The sequence below is a fragment of the Carassius carassius genome, chromosome 49 (assembly GCF_963082965.1).
Source record: "Carassius carassius chromosome 49, fCarCar2.1, whole genome shotgun sequence".
Lineage (NCBI taxonomy): Eukaryota > Metazoa > Chordata > Actinopteri > Cypriniformes > Cyprinidae > Carassius > Carassius carassius.
In genome coordinates, this window is record NC_081803.1 from 15464883 (window position 1) to 15488298 (window position 23416).

At 36.1% G+C, this 23416-nt stretch overlaps 1 protein-coding gene across 1 annotated transcript in view; it reads left to right on the forward strand.

The window, feature by feature from the left end:
- LOC132132797 (reticulon-4 receptor-like 1) overlaps positions 1 to 21521 on the forward strand; it is a 107127-nt gene extending 85606 nt beyond the window's left edge. Inside the window, exons 2-3 of the mRNA XM_059545329.1 lie at positions 18140 to 18591; positions 19432 to 21521. Of these exons, the coding sequence (XP_059401312.1) occupies positions 18140 to 18591; positions 19432 to 20310 (1331 nt within the window). The 3' untranslated portion in view covers positions 20311 to 21521. The remainder of the gene's footprint in view (positions 1 to 18139; positions 18592 to 19431) is intronic.
- The last annotated feature ends 1895 nt before the right edge of the window (positions 21522 to 23416 follow it).

A 23416-nucleotide genomic window follows, 5' to 3' on the forward strand; every position in this document is an offset into this window, starting at 1 on the left:
TTTGTAATAAATTATACATAAAAAAATGAATAAATTAAATTTTACAAATAATCACATCATATATTCAACAGACTTGCTTTGAAGAGCAGAACATTTCTCTTTTCCCCAAAAAATTAATGTAAGAAGTTTAACTGGAATAAAAAACAAAAGGTAGTTGGTATGACAATTTGGTTTAAGTATACAAAAACGTCAACCACAGAAAAAAAGTTGGAGAGAAAAAAAAAAAGAGCAAGTGAGAGATATTATAAACCACTGGGAATCAGAGTTGTAGGACCAATACAGAAGTGCCAGTCAGAGCGATTTCACAGCTGGATGTCTCTATCTCCACATACACCAACACATCTGTCTGCACTCCATGCTTCAGAAAAGAGATAGGCGTGTGCTGTCACAGCATATGCACAAAACACACATGCCATTTATTCACAAACCTCACAGATATGCATGCCTGTGTATCAGTGCACTCTCGTGTATTCCTGGAAACCTGGTGTGCTTGTTACTTATTTAATTGGTTGTTATGTGTATGGACTGTTGTGTTATCACAGCGGGTGCATTTGTCTGGTGGTATCAAAGAATAATGCTGCTGTTCGTATTGATATTTTTATCTATCAGATTAACATCGGGCACAGATTGGAATAAAGCTGTCTATACAACAACAGAGTATTTTGAAAATCCATTAGATCTAAGGCTCTGGATATGCACAGCAACAATTATTAAGAGCTTCATATCACAATAGATTATAAAAAGATTATGTGTTACATAGCAAATCAGATAATGTTTTTAAGCTTTGCTGGTGGGCAGACTTTTTACTGTATCAGTGAATCATTTCTGTGTTAATTATATTTCAAAGCATCTTCTTTTCATTGTATAAAGGAGAGGCAGCGAGTCCATACAGCATTTTTTCATCAGGAAGACAGAATGACTATGTGATAAACGGGGTGGGTGAACTGACATGAACATAACATAAGCTGCTTTAGAATAAAATTATGATGACAGAACATTTAAAGATATTAAATTCCACTGCAGATTTTGATGAGAAAGACATTAGAAAAGTTTTAAAGGGTTGCGTGCAATGGCATACGTGATTATTTAAATTATGAATTTTCCTTCAAGACACTGAGGTGAATTCACTAAACAGTGCCACTTTTAAATGCTGTGTTCCAAAAAATAAAAATGACTCAAAAATGATCATTTACTCTCATGTTGTTCCAAACCTGTATAACTTTCTTTTTTTTCTGCAAAATGCTGTTGTCTTTGGCCTTATAGGGAAATTTAGGTCCAGAACAACATTGGACCCCAATGACTTTCATTGTATGAAAAAAAACAAAAAACAAAAAAAACACCCTGAGACACTTATCAAATTATCTTATTTTGTGTTCCACAGCAAGTCAGTATTGGAACAGCATGAGGGTGAGTAACTATGTGGTGTAAGTCTCTTTAGATATTAGAAAACAGTATGGTTAAATAATATTTGCCAAAAACTGTGTTCAGCACTAAATGTTTGTGTGTATTAGCGACAGTTCATTCTGAATCCATTTCCCACTCAAGTTTTTAAATAAGGCCAATGTCTCCTCAATACACACATCAATCAAGTACGCATGCAGTGCCACAGCATTCAGGAGATTACAGAACATCAAACCATTAACCTTGAGACAGGTGTTCAGACTGCACTCCATCTCCGTCCATTAACACACTTTGACTCACACAGAGAAAAAAAAAAGTATTTCTATCTCTTCCTTTCAAATACAAACATTAAATGGACGGTCATCAGTTACAAGACAGTTATGGTGAAGGTCAAAGAAAGAAATCACTCATTACACAGAGAGTTGTGACATAGTCTCTCAAGGAGCCCCCATAGGTGCCATTGTGGTCATTCCATGTGGCCATATAGAACTCCAATTACACAAGGCTGAAAGTTTCAGAGTCCATTTGGTTGGCTGGCGGACAACAGTATGATTGACCACTCACTGTGTTTGGAAAGCTTCTCTGTGTGAGAGCAACCATCAGCAAACAGAGACTTCTACAAGAGTGCCTGTGGCTTTCCATCAAGCACTGGACAGATGTAGCAATGTTTGTTTAAAACAGGCATAACTATTGCTAAAGCTCATACAGAACTTAGTGATTTGAGCAAGGGTTAGGGTTAGTTAGTGCCTTAAGATTCAAGCTTTGGCATGCAAGTCATGCCACATTGTGATACAGTCACTCGGCTTATTAAGTGATTCAACTTTGACAGTTTTCACTTGGTAGATAACAGAATGGACAAAACAAAAAAAATCCACAGTGTTATACAACTATTTAAATAGTTGTGGTCAGTAAGATTTTAATATGAAGGAAATTAATGTATTTCTTCAGCAAGAACTTGCCTTTTGCATTGTTACAAAATATTTATGTTTCAAATAAATGCTGTTCTTTTTAACTTCATATTCATAAAAAAAATATATGGTTTCCACAAAAGCATTAGGCAGCACAAACATTTTCATCATCGATAATAACAAGAAATGTTTCTTAAGCAGTACATCAGTGATCATGTGGCATTGAAGACTGGATTAATGGGAATACATTACATAAAATATATTAAAATAGAAAACAGTTATTTTAAATTGTAATAATATTTTACAATTTTTGCTGGGGTTTTTTGATCAAATAAATGTAGCCTTGGTGAATATAAGAGTCATCTATTGAAAAAAAAAGAGGCGTATGCTGAAGGAGGGAGCCATATAGGGACCAAAGTATCATAGATACTGCACTCTTTTGACTTGAGCAGTAAACAAGCATCTAGTAACTAACCAGAATACCCTAGCAACCACACAGAAGTAGTAACACATTAAAACCACTCAATGACCTTAACACAGTTAAGTCATTAAAGTTGCCAGCCACATCTTTCTGCGAGTCAAAATCTGATATGTTCTGGGAAGAGGTCTACAGCAAAAAGCATATCAGAGAATACAATTTCCATCGAGAGGCTCTTTACAATATAATTGTAGCAATTGTGATAAACACAAGAAAATAATTCCCATCAATGGCATCATTTTGATCAGGGGCGTCATGCATTCATGATTTTTTAGGGGGCACATTTTTTTTTGGGGGGGGATGGGGTTGGGGGTATAAGTCATTCTACGAAAGCACTGTATAACTGATATAGGCTTATTTTTTTATTATTTTTTTTCCTTTTTATTCAAAACAATTCCATACATGCTTAATATATCAGGAAATATCTCGTTTCTCAAATATGTGTAGGTAAACGCGTTTTGCACCTTTATAGATTGTTATTTGATCAATATATGGAAATGTAGTGTAATCTATTAACTACACATAAAAACCTGACTTTTTACTTAAGTGCCATATCATGCCATAAAATATTTTTAATACGACTGAATTTGCATTTAATGTAAATTTTAATAACAATATTGTAAGACACTTATTTTAACACTTTCATTTTACAGAGAGTAAAGAACATTTACATTATCAAAAAACATTTTCATTCAGTCTAGCCAGAGTTCAGGCACTCTCAAAAACTCCCATTAAAATCACTGAAGCACTTTACATTATGAAACGAATATCTTACTTACATTCTTACGCACATCTGCACTTTTTGTTGTTTCTGATGAGAGATTTCGCTAAATAATTCAGTCAGCGAGCAAGTGAACAAAACACTGCGTTTCAGTGATGACTCTTCTGGACGTCTCTGATTGGCCATTGCATCCATAAGCGCAACAGAATAGTTTCTGATTGGTTATCATGAAGCGTTGTTACGAACGCGCCTGTCTCTGGCTCAGCGCCAGCCAGCGAACGCAGATTTGAATTTAGCAGCTGATGCTGTGCACTGAACGATCTAATCACACTGCTGTGATTATCAAATATATAAAAAATATTATTATTTAAATATTATTAAAAGTATTTTTTCGTTTGGAAGCTGCATTTAAAATCCACTTGGCTCAGAAATCTGAGGGGGCACGTGCCCCCTCACTTCGATTGGGCACGACGCCTCTGATTTTGATGCCTTTTCTTTGATAGTTTCTCATGTGTCTTAGAAGAGAAATGCAGCGCTGTCTGTTTGACATGCGATTTAGTGATGTGCTGTATAGAACAGTTCATTTCATCTCAAGAGACAAAGATTTCACTGTGAAAAATAATAAATTCCCCTAATTACATCATTATACAGGCAAAAATCATGGGACAGCATGCAATGCGTTTTAAAGGTGTATTGTGTAAAATATTGGTTCATCCAGTGGCTTGAATGAGGGGCGGGGCTATCTGGCAGTAAAATGCTTTATGTCAGTTTTATAAGCAAAGGACATAAGCGTGGGGTGATTCTCCACAAAAATTTTTACATTTTGATACTGTAGTGCAAAACACTGCTATTTGTATCTTTGCCCTGTTCGACATCAGCAATATTGGCTTAAAGGTGCTGTATGCAAGCTTTTGACTCTAGTAAAGCCTTAAAAATACTAAAATATGTTTGCAGATATTTAAGAAACATGCTTAAGTTAACATATTTGTTCATCTGAAAAACAGTGCTACAGTCAGTTATTCTCCTTTGAAAATGTGCGTCCCGGGCCGTAATGTCGGTCTCTGTTTTGGTTTGTGAAACCCACCCACTGCCAGTTTACCCAATTGAATTAAGGCAGCCCGGGCTGTCATTTTGCGGAAAACACAGTGTATTTAATTTCATTCATCGTCAAGTGTACTTCTTCCTGTTTGTGTCGTCAATCTGGCAACCTGCATGTGCTTCAAGTCTGAGGAGGAAGGGCAGAGTGAAAAAAACCCTTTCCAATATTTTGAATTTGGACTGCAATACCTAGTTCAACCACTCGGTGTCAATCCTACATACAGCACCTTTAACCAGTTAAGTGAATTTGGGGTGGGGTTATCTGATTGTCTGACCAATGGTAGAAGAATGTACTGTTTGAGAAACCTGTTTGCAAAAAAAATCATAATTTTTCTCAATCCCATGTGGCTCAGAAACTACACCCTTCACCTTTAAAACATGAGGATAATTTATTATCAGTCACTATAAGGCTTGAAAATATACATGCAGTCTTACTTTCCTCCCGTTTTCTCCTTTCTTAACACACTTTTGTCACTGTCCTCTTTTGATGTCCTACAGTGACATTTACCTTCTCTGTCCCTGATTCATTTTTCAAACTTACACAATTCCCCCTGGCGTATCTGCTTTTTTAGCCAGTTCAATGGACAGACATTTTTTCCCCGCTTGGTGCAGCAACATAAAATTCCTTCCTCTTTCTAAATGCCACACTCTCCAAGTCAGACAAGCAAAACAATCGGTGTGAGACAAAGACGACCATCAGGTCCAGTCCAGAATATTCCGTGGGTTGGAGAAAGGTGAAGTGCATGATTAATTTAAAAAAAAATGTTTATAGTTTCTTCAACCCAAGTTTAATGTAGAGAGTTGTAGAAAATACAAAGTAATGTGTTTGAGTGTAATTGGGCTTCCATGCACATGCGGGCTGAATTGTTGGACTGTATTTAGGATGCATTTTTCCCAAGAGCCCTAACTCTCCTGTACTTCCCTACAGCTATCACAAAAAACAACGGATTGTCATCCATTCTCTCCAAATGTTTTAGAAAGAGAGATGGGTAGAATGGCTGATATGGGGGCCGTGTTTGGCATAATGCAGTGGTGTGTGAGGCTTTGATGTTACCATGGAGCGTAGCGTGGGATTGCCCTGAGACGCAGAGGATTCGGGGGGATAAGTGGCTATCTCAAAGGTCCAGAAACCTCCTGCTAAAACGAGAGACAGGCAGTTTGTGCGGTTTTTGTTTTAACAATGGACTTTAACCACAAGTCATACTGTAGGTGGATAGAAAACAGAAAAAAAGCTGGTTGATAAAGATGAAAAAAAACACATACATACACTCTAAAATAATGCTGGGTTGTTTCAACCCAACTTTTGGTAAAATATGGACTAACCCAGATTTTGGGTTAAAAATTTAATTTAAGAATTTAACCCAACAGTTGAGTTAGTCCATATTTGACCCAAAGTTAGGTTGAAACAACCCAGCATTTTTAGAGTGTAATATGGAATACATATGCTGTACGTGATAAATCACTTAACAGTGTAAAAATCCAGGGAAACAAACAAACAAACAAACAAAAAAGACAAAATCAGCACAAAGTAGCTGATGAAAAATAATGAATCATAATTATTTACATAAGATTACCATAAAGAACAAATTATTATTTATAAATATAAATATTTCAACTGAAGAAAAAAAATTATAAAAAGAAAAAATTAAGGAATGTAAAATAATTAAGGATAATTTTTTTACTGAATATTAAAAATAATAATTAATAAAATAAATATTTTTAAGAATTATAATAGATTATTTAAATAATATAATAAATAATAATATATTATTTATAATAAATATAAATAATTGCAATAAATACAAATTTTAACAGATTCATTTAAAAAGAATGTGAAAATGAAGGCATATTAAACCGTTAAAAACTGTTTTTCACTAAATCGTCACAAATGAAGATAAAGAAATCGAAAAAAATTAGATTTCTTTTATTTCTGATTATTTTACAATAAAATATAATAATTCATTATGATAAATACTACATTCAAACAATATACTGAATTATAAAAAAATATGTAATTAAATGTATTAAACGGGGACAAGTGTGGATCTATTTATCTGGTAAAGTTTAATTCAGAGAAGCTTTTTAAACATGGTTTAATGCTCTCATAGCCATGACACAGGGAGTGGGGTATGAAACTCCCTCACGACGCAGTCTTTACAAAACTTAATGGCCAAAAAAAAAGCACATTAAATCATTATGATATTCACAATGCTGCTCAAGTTTTATATCTCCAAGCCCATGTCAATCATATCGTAAATATTCAATACTTCACCAACCCCAATACAAAAGTGAGTTTTTGATGTATTGTCTGATTCTGTTTCTGACAAATTTTTCATCACAAGCAAAAATTCAAAGTGTTTGTGTTCACGAGTGTGTGCCGACACTGAGTGATAGATGAAGGCTACACACAGAGCTCTGTCCTGATTAGCAGTGTTCAGCTCTGTGAAGTTAATGAATAGACATTACAGCAGGATCAATGGTGCCTCTCTCTCAGTCTCCATATGAGCAGGCCTAATGAAAAGGAATTACACTCATCCAACCAAGGCCTCTGTCTTCCTCCTGTTCCTTATGCTCTGTCTCTGCCTTTTCGGCCCTGTCTTGCTTCTTTGTTGTCTTTTATCTCACTTCTCTCAAAGAAAGAAAAAACTAAAACTAAAGCAGCAAACCCTTAGATCAGCTAGAATAACACAGATCTGCCAATCTCGGTCTCTTTTTCCTCATAATGAATGCTCCATTCACAATGATGGCGATTTTATCACCGAAGATTGCTCGCTAGTAGGCAGAAATCTTATCACAAATGGGTTTTGCTGGTAAATCAGATGTCATTTAAATTTGATCCGGTTTCTAAAAATGAACATTCAGCTGGGGAAAGTTTTTGTGCAGCTGTGCATAATACATCATATGATGAACAAGACGAGCGATTATCAATGCATGAATCAAACTCACTCAGTGTCTGGAATTTCTGACAGTTTTCCACTCGTTTTATTTTTTTTAATTATCATATTGCTCTATGTTGGTTGAGATAAATCATATACTGTAACCTTTTGCAGTAACATGAACATTCATCATGGATATAGTACGCCTATCTTACAAGAGTCAGCTCATGTCTTCAGTTCCATTGGTAGTTTCTAGATCATCTTATTTGCATAAAGTTAAACTCTGAGTAGCGAAAATCGGTTACTCTGATTGAAAACGAAACTTCTGGACACATTTTTGCTGCAAAATGCTCACACTGATAGATGTGGGTGTCGAGAAACATTTAACTATGCTAATGAACAGTAATGAGATGTGACAGCTACCAGTGGAAGTAAAGGCACTGGAGGAAATATGATCCATTTATTGTGAGATAGTTGAGTGTATGGAGGAGTTAATAGTAACTGTGAGCAATGACCCACGGGGATGTTGTTCAAAAAAACGAGGCATGGAACATCATGCTAGAAATAGTCAGCACTGTGTGCAAGTTTGATTCGTGCATTGGTAATAAATCATCTTGTGCATGATATGATGCATCATGCACACCACATTTTTCCTCACAGAATGTCCTGTTTTATTCATTGTGAAAATGGAATTACATTCTCATTTTTACACCCCAGTTGTGATTAGATTTCTGAAAGTTATGGTCATTTATGCAGCCCATGTAAAACAGGCAGCAACTAACAATACAGAAACAATTCGTTGTAAATGGGATTTAAACATCCATTTGTTTCTTTATGATTTACATGACACAAAATGTGATAAAACCTTGTGTGTTTGCATCCTGAATGTTGCTCGTAATTGGCTTCTGAGTTTATTATTTGTACTCTGAATCAATTTTCCTGTGTTAAATGAGGCGTCGATGAGAACATGAAGGTGAGCATGTTTGTGTGCTGCATGTCTGGACTGAACGATGCTTGTAAAGACTTAAGCATAAGCCAGTCAGTGCTTAAAGAGTTCAGAAAGGTTTTTTCCAGTTCCCAGGAATTTATAACCAGAAGTGTGCACATAATCCCACTCTGTGCACAAACACCAGTGGCTTTAAGTCACTGTTGGTCCGTCTTGATGTTGTGCTTGACATCATGAGTCAAGAACGTTCTCAGCTTTAGCTCTAAAAATATGATGCATTGCTTCTTGAAATGTGTCATATATGAGCGTAAAACAAGTTTTATAACCTTTAGTTTTTCTTTTGACTTATTTTAAATTTATATATATATATATATATTTCTTTTGACTTTTTTGTTGACTTTATAAATGTTTCATCATATACTGTTTTTTCATCCGTAGTAATTCCTTCATCAATTTTTTCACATGTATATGGGTAGATCTGAATCACTCGTATAGTTGTTTACAGAAAAAATCTGACAAAAATACAAATTTGTAGAAGCAATATTACAGTTATAATTATAACATTAATACAGTACATTTTTATGCCAGTGGCATTTGTATGGCATTAGTGTATGCCAGTGTTTCCTGCACACAAACAACAAACACAGTGGTTCCCATTTAACAGACAAATGATTCTTAAGAACTGATTCTTTTTAACCAGCCAGTTAAAAGAATTAGCAAAACAGTCCTGAATTCACTTGTTAACTGTTTGAATCCGACTCATTTAGTAATTGATTTGTTCAAAGTTTACAGAAGACTCCCACAGAACCCAGAATCAGTGGTCTGAACTGAAATGAACTGTGATTAAACGTAATCAAAGAGATAAATTCACAATTCTGATATATTCTCGAATATATATATATATACATAAATTATACTGTTTTTGCATCATAGAATGTAATTTTAAGAGTTTCTTAGGTGAGAATGTAATTATTTAGACTACAGATATATGGTTTGTTGATAAAGATAATGTCTATTTGAAAATTAGCTTTGACATTTTCTGAGATGTGAGCTCCAGGGCGCCAGCGGCCGTCCAGCGCTCATAAACCCGCTGACCGCTGGCTCTGATGTCTCTGTGGTTAAGCATGAGATATAAATTCATTTTGGGTAATTCTAATTGGCTTTTTTTATCTCATTAATCTATTATATGTTCCAGATCAAATAGTTTTGGCTGAGGGCAAAGTCTCATAACGTTATATTTTATATAACTTTAATGCTATTAGAGCGCTGTCTTTGTACTTTTAACAGAATTGCCTAGCAACTTTTATGGTGGCTGTTGTTGTTTATTAAATATTATTATTATTCAATAAATAATATTTTATATAAATAATAGTAGTATGTAATAGTATACAATATTGAGACATGTGTGTATGTGTATGTGTGTGTTGTGATAGTGACTATAGTAACATTATAAGAGACTGTTTTTATGAGTGAGTCTAATATTGAAACAGACTGAAACAGGGTTGTAAACAAAAAGTAATTTTTACTTTTAACAAAACCTTGTTAGATGCAGCCAATGAATGCAGTGAGCAGTGCTGTCATCTGAACTCACACTAAACAGTTGAAAGATATCGCTTTCCTAGCAGACATTCAAACTAATGTTTTATAGTGAATATGAGATTGAGATGAATGAATGCTGTATCAGATGCAGGTAATCACACTCACTCAGTCCATCTCTCTCTCTACAGTGACCTTTTAATACAGTAATACACTAAGCTTTTAATGAAGTATCTTAATGTTCCCTCATTACTAGTTATAAAATGTTAATTTAAATCTGTGGCGGAAGTAGGTCCGCACAAAAGACACTACTCTGTTGTCTCATTTTTATTTACACACTTGTGCCGTCAAACTGTTGTATGAATGCAATATCACACTCATAGCTATGCGATATGGCTGTATATTAGCACGTTGTGATTACCTATGGCCGAATCACAGCAGTGATGATATACAGCCATATCGCACTGTAACTCGTGTGATATTGCTCATATATCATGGCCAAAATAAACTTTCAAACATATCATTGGTTTCTATTTATTAGATTGTCATAGTCTAGCCTATTTACCCTACTAAAAAGTCCCTTTATCACGGCACAGGAAGTGCTTTAAAACAACTTTCTTTAGTCCATTGTGTGCCTGTATTTGAATCAGTTCAAATGTGTCATTTGATGCAACTCCTTTGTTTTTCAGTATGCAGATAAAACAATGCAATGATACTAAAACACTTACCATAAGCACATAACACAACACACTGATAAATAAACAGACAGTATCCCACTTCCCGCTGACAGGGGCAGGAAATTGAGTTTGTCCAGAACAAAGGGAGAGAACAGACATGTTAGAGAGAGAGAAAGCGATGTTCAGTATTGTTTCTCATTAAAACAGACAGTCAGCGCTCATAAGCGCAGTCATTGATATGCATGCGATCGCCTCAGCCCGTCCATCTGCAGCGGCACACAGCTGCTTGTCTATTCACTCAGATATGAGAAAAAAAATTAAAGGCGCCTTTATGTTTTATCTGTCTCACTGCTGAAAGGACGGAAAGACACGTACTGACAGAGGAACGCTGAGGGTCACTAACATGAAACAGGCTTTCAATTAGTCTCTCTGCAACAAGACATCAGCTGTGGCGCATGGGGAGGAAGCAGATCAAAAATACAACCCATAATAATACACACTCAGTTACTTTCATTCAAAATTTAGACTATTTGATAAGCAAAACAGTACACACCTAGACAACTCATTCACTTTAAAGCAAAATACAGGAGGTTGAGCACCTTGCTCACTTTACTGCAGTGATAGCATGATGTAGAGAGAGAGAGAGAGAGAGAGAGATTATACATTTTTACTGATTGCCAAAATATAGAATTTGTGCTTTGGGAATCTAAGCTACAGTTTTCCTGCTTAATTTCTTGAGCTTGCTATACCTTTAAAATGCATCTTATCCATCCCTATCCATAAAACTTTCCAGTTTAGCTTTCTCAAGCATCTAGTACTATAAATGTGGAAGAAAAGAAAAAACATATCTTGGACCCTACCAGCAGCTGCGCATCGCAACATAGCAAAACTCAATCGCTCCCATTATAATCAACAAAGCTGTCAGTCATCAAAAATCAATAATGCACTTTTGCACAGTTCTACTGACTGTAATAGGACTAGGAGCGATCTTGTTTTATTGTGTCGCTCAAATAGACTGTGTGTGAGAGATAGAGTCAGACAGACAGACAAAAATAGTCCAGCCTTAAATGGAGGGACATGAACATTTTGACAGACAATAATACGAGCTGGCACACAGACAGAAACTCATTCTCATTCTTTAGCCAATTCTGTTGGACAGGTCTGGCAGAGTCCAGAGGGTTTACTTAATCATTACTGAGAAGGAACCGCAACAAGTGGTCAGGATTTGGCTGGTTAGCATGGCCCAGTTTACCCCGGCTATAAAACTCAGGTGATTGGATCAAAACATCTTTGAAAAGTTTCCATAAGCACAGATTCAAACAGAATTTAAAATCACACACACCAACTGAAAAACAGTCATTAAGATAAATGGGAATTCTAGTGGACTGCTTCCTCCAGTTATTATTGACCCTCTTGTGCTGTACAGCCCACAAACACAGACAGATCCTCCCTATTGTGATATTTCAATCTCCCTGTCCTCATTCTCTGCTAGTCTGTTGTCTTTTATCTCAGTGTGGATATTTTCTCTTTGTCATTCTGCACAACATTACCCAGCATGAGTGTGTCCACCCTCCCCGCGCAATTTATTCAGACTGTCACTGCTAACTACACCCACTCTCATGTTCTTTCTTGTACGGCTTCTGTTACACCAGCCTCCTGCAGGTTCAAGAACAGCTGATAAAAAGCATGATAGCATGTGAAAAGTTGTGTGTTTGTAATAAAAATGCATTATTAAAACATTTGAACTTCAAACCATTAACTGCTTTTGGGTAAAAAATTTACTACATAATCCATAATATTACTTTCTCCAGTGAAAAATGTGTTTAATCTGAATCAGGAGAGAAATAAGCACAGAAAAGAATCCAGAATGTTTCTAAACAAGTATGTTGGTGGATTTTGATGTGAGAGGACAACAGGGGATGTACATTTTCAATGGAGAAAGCATTATTATGGATTATGTACTTATTTTGTCCAGAAGCAAAGGTTTGAAGTTACAAACATCATAATGGTGGGTTTGTTTTACATAGCTTCAAAAGATGTTAACTGATCGAGTTGTGTTGGTTACCTGTGGATTATTGTATGTTGGGAATCTCATTCTGACGGCACCCATTCACTGCAGGGCATCCATTGGTGAGCAAGTTATGTAATGCTAAATTTCTCCAAACCTGTTCCAGTGAAGATGCATTTCAATAGGAATCTGTACATTTAGAAGTTCAGAAGTACATTCACTGTGCTAATTAACAGAAAGCTGTTTGGTTTGAAAGTTACTTCTGTGTTCTTTATACATTGCTACGCTACTGACAATAGAGAATTAACCTTTTCTCTCTTTTTTGTCTGTGAAATTTACCAGTGTACCTATAGTGCACCTTTATACTATACACTACATGTGGTATCCGAATGCATAATCAGATTAATCAAAATATGCATTAATTGAAGAAGCAAGGGACATGGAAAATGCAGAACTTGACAGGTGTTTAAATCATGTTGAGCTTTCGCCACATGAGTCCACTTGCTGAGCTTACATGAACACAATATTTTAGCTGTGACTGGAAATATCCTGGACTGGAAATAAAAGGAAACATTCTCAGTGACTTTGATGGCTGGGGTCCAACTGATGGGGGCCCTGGTGGCTGGATCTTTTTTTTTAATGAGAAGAGACATCATATATTTAATTCACTTATTATCTACCAGAGTTATAATCCAAATGTGAGTGACAGAGGGAGAAAAATGAAATGGGAACAGAGTGAGAGGTGACTAGATGGGTTTTCTCCGCCTCCTAGAATGTGGAGGGATTTCTGCAGCCTCTGTTATGTGATAAGAGAGAAAATCAAAGAAGGGTCATTATGGAGGAGAGAATGAAAAATGAGAACAAAGGACAATGGATACATAAAAAGGGCTAAAGATTTGTGTGCGGTTTGTCATGTGCATATTTAAGTCAACGGACAATAACAAATGCCTTTACTGTCACTTTTGATCAATTTATTATGCTGCTGAATAAAAATATCCATTTTACACTTTTAAACAGTAGTGTATTAAACATATCATTTAAATATAATAATATTCATAAAAAATGTTCTGGTGATATTATCAAGCAATTTTCATCACAAATCACAGTAAACTGCAAGCTGTCAGAAAATCAGTCCAATCTTACTAGTAAAATAATGATCTTTGCCCAGAGGGTTTAATTAAAATTGTTTGAAATCTTTCCTATATTAAATGGATGCTAGTTCTTGCCAGTAGGTGCTAAGATGACAGGCGGTCCTTAATCAGACCTGTTTAACCTTCCTGTAACCGGCAGAACTGATACTCAAATTCGTTTTCATTTGAAAGTGCAGCTTCGGGGGAAAAAAGATGAAGTGCTTTGACCTTTTATTTAAGTGTTAGTAATCTAAAGCTCCTAAATGACTGTATTCATGCTCTTCCTGTGCATTATGTGAAGTGTGTGTGTGTACATAAGGCCGATAGAATGGCAGTGAGAGAGATAGAGAGACACACTGTCTAGAAGAGTTATTCAGGTGCAATACAGCATGGAAATATGCGCTGTTTGACTGGAGTCCATTTTCATAATCAAATAAAGAGAACTCTATCAGACAAATTCAATTCATGCCACCAGCAATAGAGCTGTGTGTATTCAGCATTCATTTTCAGAAGAATACACATTATTTCACCAGCCAAAGAGTTTAATTTTGTTTGACGTTGTTGGACTGCTGTAATAAAGAAAAAGCAAAGTGAATGTTAGGGAGAGAAAAAGTCACAGAAACAGCCTGGTGTCAAACAGAAATGCAAACATTTAAATGCAAAGGATTACATGTGTTATCTGAAGCTGTGTGCGATTTCACGCTGTATTAGGCATCGGGTGCTGTCTGAAACAAAGCTTGCTTGGAAAAGGTCATCCGTCAACTGTGTGTATACCGAAGAGATCAGTGTAATCTTAAATAAACACAATCGTGTATGTGGAGGCATGTATAAACGCATGTATCTAATTGGTCACAAGCACTTCTTAACAAGAATAGTTTACCCAAAATAATTAAAACATTCTTCATTTACGCACCTTCGTGTCGTTTAAGAGTTGAATGACTTACTTTCTTCTGTTGAACAGGACACTCATGAACAATTAAGCTGGTTGCACTTTCCCATGCAGTTACAATAAAGGGTCACTGAGGCTTTCAAGCTATAAAAACGACAAAAAAGCACCATACATGTATCATAAACATGGTCATTACAAATCAAATGGCTTCAGAAGACTTGGAATAATTATACAATTCATTACTAATAAGCAAAATTATGTCATTATTCACTAAAACTCTTGACATCCACCCTAGCTCTCCTTGAAGCATTAATGAAAGAACAAATATTGACATCTGAAAGAATCATTCTTTTGATTGCTCACAATGAATTGGTCAATCCAGTTCACACCGCTGATCTGATTTTTGAGTTCTCTGGTTAATGGCCCATTGGAGGAGACGATTATGAGTCAGCGATTTTGTTTGGCATCTAAAGACTTATTGCACACAAATGATGTTAACCGCTTTTACGATGATTTTTTGGTACTTGGAAGCCTCAGTATTTCTAGAATAAGGACTTGAATGATAAAGAACAACGGTACGGCTCTGTCAGTAAAAATGTCAATGTTCGTAAACTGATTTTCAATGACAACTGATAAACCATCAAAGACAGAACTGTTGTAAGCTTTGAAGATGTTCATTGATAGTATGTTTTTGTTGAAGTCGTTAACATTAATTCAATTTATTTTTAAAAGCTGTGTTCAACAGTGGAAAAACAACATTATGAAACTTCATTTTAAAACTACATTACCCATGATGCTATACAGAAAATTCCACCAATTATACAGTAGCAGTGAGCAACACATACAAATGGAGCTCCGCCCACTTCCATGAAGCGCCACGAATGATGCAGTGGAGTCGGTCTTCCTACGCTATATTTGTAAAATATATGCATATTTTCCTTTAAGCGTAAATGATATTGTTTCCATAGACACAATCAACGACTTCAAAAGAATAGATTCACATTTCACCATCATTTTTTATTTGATTGTCCCAATCTTCACTAAATCTGTTAAGTACACAATCTTCTATTTTGTCCAATTTTCAAATCAAAGTTTGGAATGTTGTGATTAACTCCCTCAAACACCTGGTTGGTTTGCTTCATGCCTTATAACACTTTAACTAAATTAACTCTTACAGATTTGGAGCAACATGAAGATGAGTAAATGATGAGATCTTTTGTAAATGACGTTTTTGGGTGAACTGTTAACATAAACTTTTTAACACTACTCATGCTATCTATAAGCAACAGTGCCCTGTCCAACTTCCTGCTGCTGAATGTGTGAGAGCATGGTAATGTTTCATATCAGTGTCAGAGCACCCTGTGTTACACCACATCGCTCAGCTCTCTGCACAAGTTCACGGTCTCTGTCAATATCAATCTCTCTCCATTTCTCTTAGCGAACTGATCCTTTTAGTTCTTGTGCATCCAAAATGACTCACAGATTCCGTCTCTTGCTTGAAACTCTTCACACTGCAGTGCACCTCTAAACCCCCTCTCATTCCCATTTCAATTTCGACATCAATGCTGAGCCACTAACATTCACTTATACAACAGCACCCGTCATTGCAACGTCATCTTCATGGGTTTATCATTTATTCTCATTCCTTTCCTTTCTTCCCTCAGACATGCATGTTCTTTCTTTTCATTCTGATCTGTTGCATGCACACGCATACACAATAAAGCTCATGTCTACACACTTTTTTTCCCCTCTGTAACCTTTAACATTGATTTTACACTTTTAAAAGTATAGCCTCATGGGTCGGGTATATTCAGAGATGGCTATGGATGGAGGCAGAGATTGCATTCTTACGTCTTTTTAGCTGGATTTCAATTGTCTCTATATAAACATCACATTCTTTATAATTATTTTTCCTTTTGTACTGCTGCTTTTCACTGGCAATGTGTACAATTACATATAAAGTTGGCCCAGGAGTCAACAGACTTGAAAGTTACATTTTTTATGAAATTTATAATCACTGTACTACACTGATCAAAAGTTTGAAATCATTGTGAATCTTGTTCTTTTTTCTTTTTTTTATGTTTTTGAAAGAAGACTCTTATGCTCACCAAGGCTTTACAGTCAAACCAAAATGTATTCAGACACCTTCAACATTTCACACATTATAACAGTTTATTCAATATAGTTTGTGGTAGTTAATATGGTAATAAAATATGACAAGAACTCAGAGTTAAACTGTGTCAGTACAAATTCATATTGATAATGTCAGATAACAATGAAACAAAACACGGTCAGGTCAAAGTGTCAGAATCATTTTTGGTTCCAAACTTTTATACATTTTAATGGCAGTCCATGAAGAATTTTTGGGTATAATAGCTCACATTTTACTTTATTTTAATATTCTTGTCCTGCACCCACTAGTAAAAAATAAATAAATAAATAAATAAATAAACAATTATATCTTGTGTCTGAATAATTTTTGGTTTGACTGTATTTGAGCAAAAATACAGTAAAACAGTGATATTGTGAAATATTACTACAATTTAAAATAACCATTTTCTATTTTAATTCATTTTAAAATGTAATTCATTCTTGTGTTGGCAAAGGTGAATTATCAGCAGCCATTACTTCAGTCTTGCCATATTATATTTTTTGTCCTGATTCTTTGATAAATAGAAAGTTAAAAAAACAACACTAGTAATGTCTTTACCATCAATTTAATGCATCTTGCTGAAAAAAGTACTCATTTTTATTCATTTTACAAATTTATAAAAACTTAACCCAGACTTTTTAAATGGTAGTTTATCCCAGTTTCCAAAAATCTTGGAAATCCGTCTCCCTTAGGTTTATAATGTACCAAACAGAATATATTATACAGCAAGCCTATTAAAATAGAGAAGTAGCAATGTCTGATTAATAAATTAAGTCATTCTTTTGAGTCAGATCTTTTGACAGAATCAGATGATCTATTCAGAGAACCGCTCTGAATGATTTGGTTACATACACTGGTATTTATAATACAGTACATAGAATTAACAGCCCGTAATTTCAGATTATCCATCATATAAATAAACTTAAAAACTTAACGTTTTTTTACACTCACATTTCCCACTTGTGTTAATTCTGGACCTTGACTTTTTTAATTGTTACTAAAATTGATAATCAAATAAATTGATAATCACATTATTACTGTACCCCTGGATTACACGGATGCTGTTTTTATAAGTTAGCCTTACTGAAGAGAGTGTCTTACCAGCATACAGTATGTTGTGTTAGCAAATTCAACTGAAACTGCAGCAAACTGAAATAACAAAATCAACCAGCTGAGATTTGCTGACAGTCCATCAGTTGGAAACATCACAGACCAGCATAAACCACTCTGAGGATTCATAATATTCCAAAGCGGGTTTTTTTTTAATCATTGAAACTTGCAATGATTTAATGTTCTTTTCCTTTCCTGTCCTTCCTTAGGCTGTGGTCTGGAGTTTCTCCTGGTGCTGTGTGGTTTAGAGTTGACCCAGGCTTGTCCTCGTCACTGCATCTGCTACGACTCTCCCAGCACGGTGAGCTGCCAGGCTCACAACTTCCTGGTGGTTCCAGAGGGAATCCCAGCCCAGAGTGAGCGCGTCTTTCTGCAAAACAACAAGATCCAGCGACTGCTACAGGGCCATTTCAGCCCCACCACAGTCATGCTTTGGCTCTACTCCAACAATATCTCATACATCCAGCCCTCCACATTCATGGGGTTCACCCGGCTGGAGGAGCTCGATCTGGGGGACAACAAACACCTCCGCTCTCTGGCTTCTGACACTTTTCAGGGCCTGACCAGACTCCATGCTCTGCACCTCTACCACTGTGGCCTAATCACTCTGCCTGCTGGCTTGTTTGAGGGGCTGCACAACCTGCAGTACCTCTATTTACAGGTGGGTGTTATATTCTCAAAGTTTCAAAATAGATCAGGGTGATTTGACAAACAGGTGCCATTTGTGTCCCTCATATACAGTACATGCAAAACACTAAAAAGCATGAGCTGATGGCATTATTTATAATGTGTTACTATAGATTCTTTGCATAGAGATTTTTATAAACATATCAACAAAGAACATACATATATATATATATATTAGATGTCCACAAATAGTGTATTTATGTATTTACCTTTAGTATATTGTATCCCGAGAACACAGGTTACTGAAGGCATTTTTGAAAAGATTCTTATAGAAGAAGTACAGAAGGCAAGGGAAAAACTAATATCTAAAATGGTCCAGTATGAATATACACGGTCTTCCAATTTTACAAAAAAGTTCACAGAAGCATTCACATGATTCGATTGGGTTCTTTCCTCGAATATGTTTTGCAGCTTTAATCTTATCACCAACGATTTTTTTCATTTCTCAGACAATAAAAAATAGATAAAAGGAACTATAAATTAAACCATTTTAAATAAAAAAAATATTTATAAGTAATACTGTTGAAATTATGATGAAAACTAATATGCTGTGAGATATTACCAACACACCAACAATTTAACATACAACATTTAAATCCAATCCAATCATTGTTATTTGAGCTGATTGAGCTGTTTTGTAGTAACAAAGTAAAATGGGCTAAAATTAATCCGTACAACATGATGAAACTGACTAAATTTGCCAGGACATTTCATCAAAAGACAAAAACAATAACACTGTCACTTTGGATATTCATATTTGTGACTTGTTTCAGTGCCTGTTACTGACTGTTGGTGTTTATTTGCTGTTCTACAGAACAACCAGTTGGAGTTTCTTGAGGATGACATGTTCATTGATCTTCTGAATCTGAGCCATTTATTTCTGCATGGAAATCGGTTGTGGAGTCTCCACCAGAACACTTTCCGTGGCCTGGGTGCCCTCGATCGATTGCTGCTCCATCAAAACCGACTCCAGTGGGTTCACAAACAGGCTTTCCACGACCTGCGTCGCCTGACGACTCTCTACCTGTTTAACAACTCCTTACCTGAACTTCCAGCTGAAAGCTTGGCTCAGCTGCCAGCACTGGAGTACCTACGTCTCAACGACAACCCTTGGGAGTGTGACTGCAAGGCCGTGCCGCTCTGGGATTGGCTGCGGCGCTTCCGTGGCTCCACCTCCTCGTTAATATGCGTGGCTCCGCCAGAGCTGGCTGGGAAGGATCTGAAAAGGTTGACGAAAGAAGAGCTGCCTTCCTGTACAGGCTCAGAGTCGCTCCACCAGAGCAAATCCAGCCAGGGGGACGTGGGAGTGTCGTTGAAGAAAGATCATCATCATCGATCACGCAATCATCATCATCCTCACCTGCCACATCAGGATCAATACTACCCCACCTCCCCATCGCCGCTCCCTCGACCACCCAAGCCGGGACGCAACAGGAACTGCACGACGCATCGAAGTCGCAAGGGCAATGCTCAGAACGAGGTGTATAACCTAACAGAGTTAGCCAACAAGGAATCAGACGAAAAATCTGACCCATCAAAACCAAGACGAAAGAACAAATGCATCCCACGGACTTCGGTGGGTGCCCCTAGTGGCGTGCAAAGAGCGAACAGCAGGGCGGTGTCCCTCTGGTTACCTTGTTTCATCATCCCTCTTTGCTTATTGGTGTGTCTCACTGCCCTTATTTTCCGCTGAGCCATGTAGAAGCGTCTACTAATGGTTTTACAGAATAAACTTAGCCCTCTGTCTACTCTGGCTCCTACACTTCAGTGTACGAATGTGTGTGTGCGTTTGTGTGTACATGTGTACGATAGTGAGCCCCTTTCGTGGGACAGAGGACTTGTGCGAAGTTGCAGGCCTGGAATTAAACTGGAGATGGGAAGAAACTCTGGGATTTGTGGGCGAGAGATGGAGAGACGGGACTACTCCTCCATCATCACCATTTCCAGTTGCTCCTGTTAGACCAGGGCATATTCAATAACAAAAAAAACCCATCTGCATTTGTTAACTACATTCAGTTGTGTATCACACCTCTGCAGAATAATTAGCAGCTCATTGTGTTCAAGCTCACCTCCATTAAAACCTCCGAATCCCTGTCTTAACCTTCAACCTGCACACAGGCTGCAGCCCAGCAGGGGGTAAGAGTGTGAATGAAATACATAAACCAACCATTTACACAAATGTACAAAGGGGCTGCTTTCCTAACCTGTAAGCATCTCAGCGGTTTCTATGGGAGGGATGTTGTTAACACCTTTAGCACCTGACAACATAAAAATGAAAGCCAAGCACACAAGAGAGCAATTGGGTTAGTTATGAGGTTTTTTGTTGTTGTTGTTTAAAGCTGGTTCACACAGCCCCAATAAATGCTAACAGGGTTGATCCAACAAAGCCAGAAGTTGCTGTTTGCTGTCACTGTGTGGATTAACAATCAAATTCTACTTTTCTAAAGCTGCTATGTTGGCGAGGTCAGTAAAGAAAAAGTAGAGTTTATGAAGGATTATGGGATGGCTCTGGGCTTGTGTCTGTTCTTATTCATTGATTGTGCCCTTAAGATAGTATTTTACATAAAAACTGGAAGGCAAAAGTTATTAAGACATGAAAAGGTCAAGTGGAGCTCATGCAAAAAGAATCATGCATTATCTGTTTCTCAGCTGCAATAATGTGCTGACCTAGAAGGCACACAACACCAACACTACATTAATAGCTGTACACAGCACAGTTTAGGAAAATAAAACAGGAAATTTCACAAAGGAAGAAACACAGCTGTTCAGTCACAGACGTCGAGTCGAACCTGGAATGTTAATTTGCCATAGATTCCCTCAGGAAGTTCTTAAGGTTTTTTTTTTTCTTTTTCTTTTTCTTTTTCTTTTTTTTGCGATTTTTGATTTAAACCACTATGGAGACAGAAAAACATCTCAAATATATATATATATGTGTGTGTGTTTGTGTATAATACTATGTAGTAACAGTAGATTGGTTTATATCAGAAATGTTATAGTTTCACATTAAATGTAACAGGGATAATTTATTAGCGTGCAGTCAAAGTTCTTAATAAAAAAAATCAGAAAAAGTAAAGTAAGTAAATTAATATTAATAAATATAAATGCTATAATATATAGTCAATACTGTATGTTAATGGGATGGTTCAACAAAAAATGTATAGAAAATAAATGCATACAGGTTTGGACATGAGAAGGACTAAACTTAATTTTAAAGTTAAATCATTACATTAAAAGACATCAAGGATTGTTTTATTGATACGCAACTACAGGTATCAAAAGTATGGCCTTAGCCACTTATTAACAATTTTAAAAAGTTATATATATTATATATATATATATATATATATATATATATATATATATATATATATATATATATATTATAATGTGGTTTCTGATTTATAAATATATTTAAAATAATAATAATAAAAAAAAAATTATATATATATATATATATATATATATATATATATATACAAATCAGAAACCACTTTATATAACCACTTTATATAAATCAGAAAACCCTTTAGAAACTTCAGAGGGAATCCATTGCCCAAAAATGTCAATTCTCATCCAGGTTTTTTTTATTTTTTTATTTTTGGAGAACAAACTGCACAACTCCATATAGAAAGTCAACGCAAGATCTGAGGTAATAAACCTTGCAAATATGATTTATCCTTGCAAACAGTAGAAAAACCTCTCTGTCACTCACTATCTTTGACCCCTGCTGCTGTTAAGTGGTCAAACACGTCTGTATTGGGATCCTAAAGCTGAGAGTTAAATTGTCTATGAAAAGTCACTGAGCCCCCTCCTGGACAGGTGGGGTAATAGCACTTTCTCAACCTCTACCTGACCCTCCTCAAAGACTCTATACCTTTATACTAAAGTGAACTGAGAATATTATGACGTCCAATGTGAACATTTATTTGTTTGAGAATATATGTCACTTATTGACAAAAGACTATGTGTATGACATTGTCGGGGATAGGATGAAGTTGTATTCATGTACTTTTTCTTTGTACATTGTCGTCAAACTGCAATTTTAAACATACAAGTGCACCATACTAACACCTTCCACATATTCCTCTGTCTGTCTTTCATCTTTCCTCAGCCCTTTTTCATAACTCAAACTTTCTGTCTGTTATGAAACACCACCAGACTCAAAAGCCGTTTCTAAAGAACATTAAAGAGAACTGTGGTCTCACGCTGATGGTTATGGATGCCTCTATTTTGTTTTCGAGCAGAATCCAAACAAAGTAGAAATCAGATGCTGTTTAATCAGGAAAATGATCACACAAGATAGAGCTTTTCATTTTCTGGACCAAACGAAGTTACTGCAGAAACATTTCATAATAATTCACATTAAATCACTGGGCTGATTTAAATTCTGATTATAAAAGGCAGACAATATATAACGCTTTCTCAATTCCATTTATTTTACCTTATCACACACACACACACACACACACACACACATACAGTGGAAATAATTGAATGGATATATATTTCAAGCATTATTTCTTCAGGGGCTTGCAGGACATCTCGTTTCAATAGAAAGTGATATTTTATTGAACCCTGAGGGGGAATTCTGTCACCCAGACAGATAGTAAAGCCTTTTGCTGTGTATATTATGAGAGTAGTCGATCTGAAATGGACAACTGAGTGTGGAGGAATATGAGTTTATGCTAATACCTGCTTTAGCGCCCCCTGTGGTTTGGGCCAAAGCTAAAACACTTCAACTGTGTTCTGTTTCTTTCTCACACAAGAAACAGACAGCTCAATTTGGTTATTAATTCATC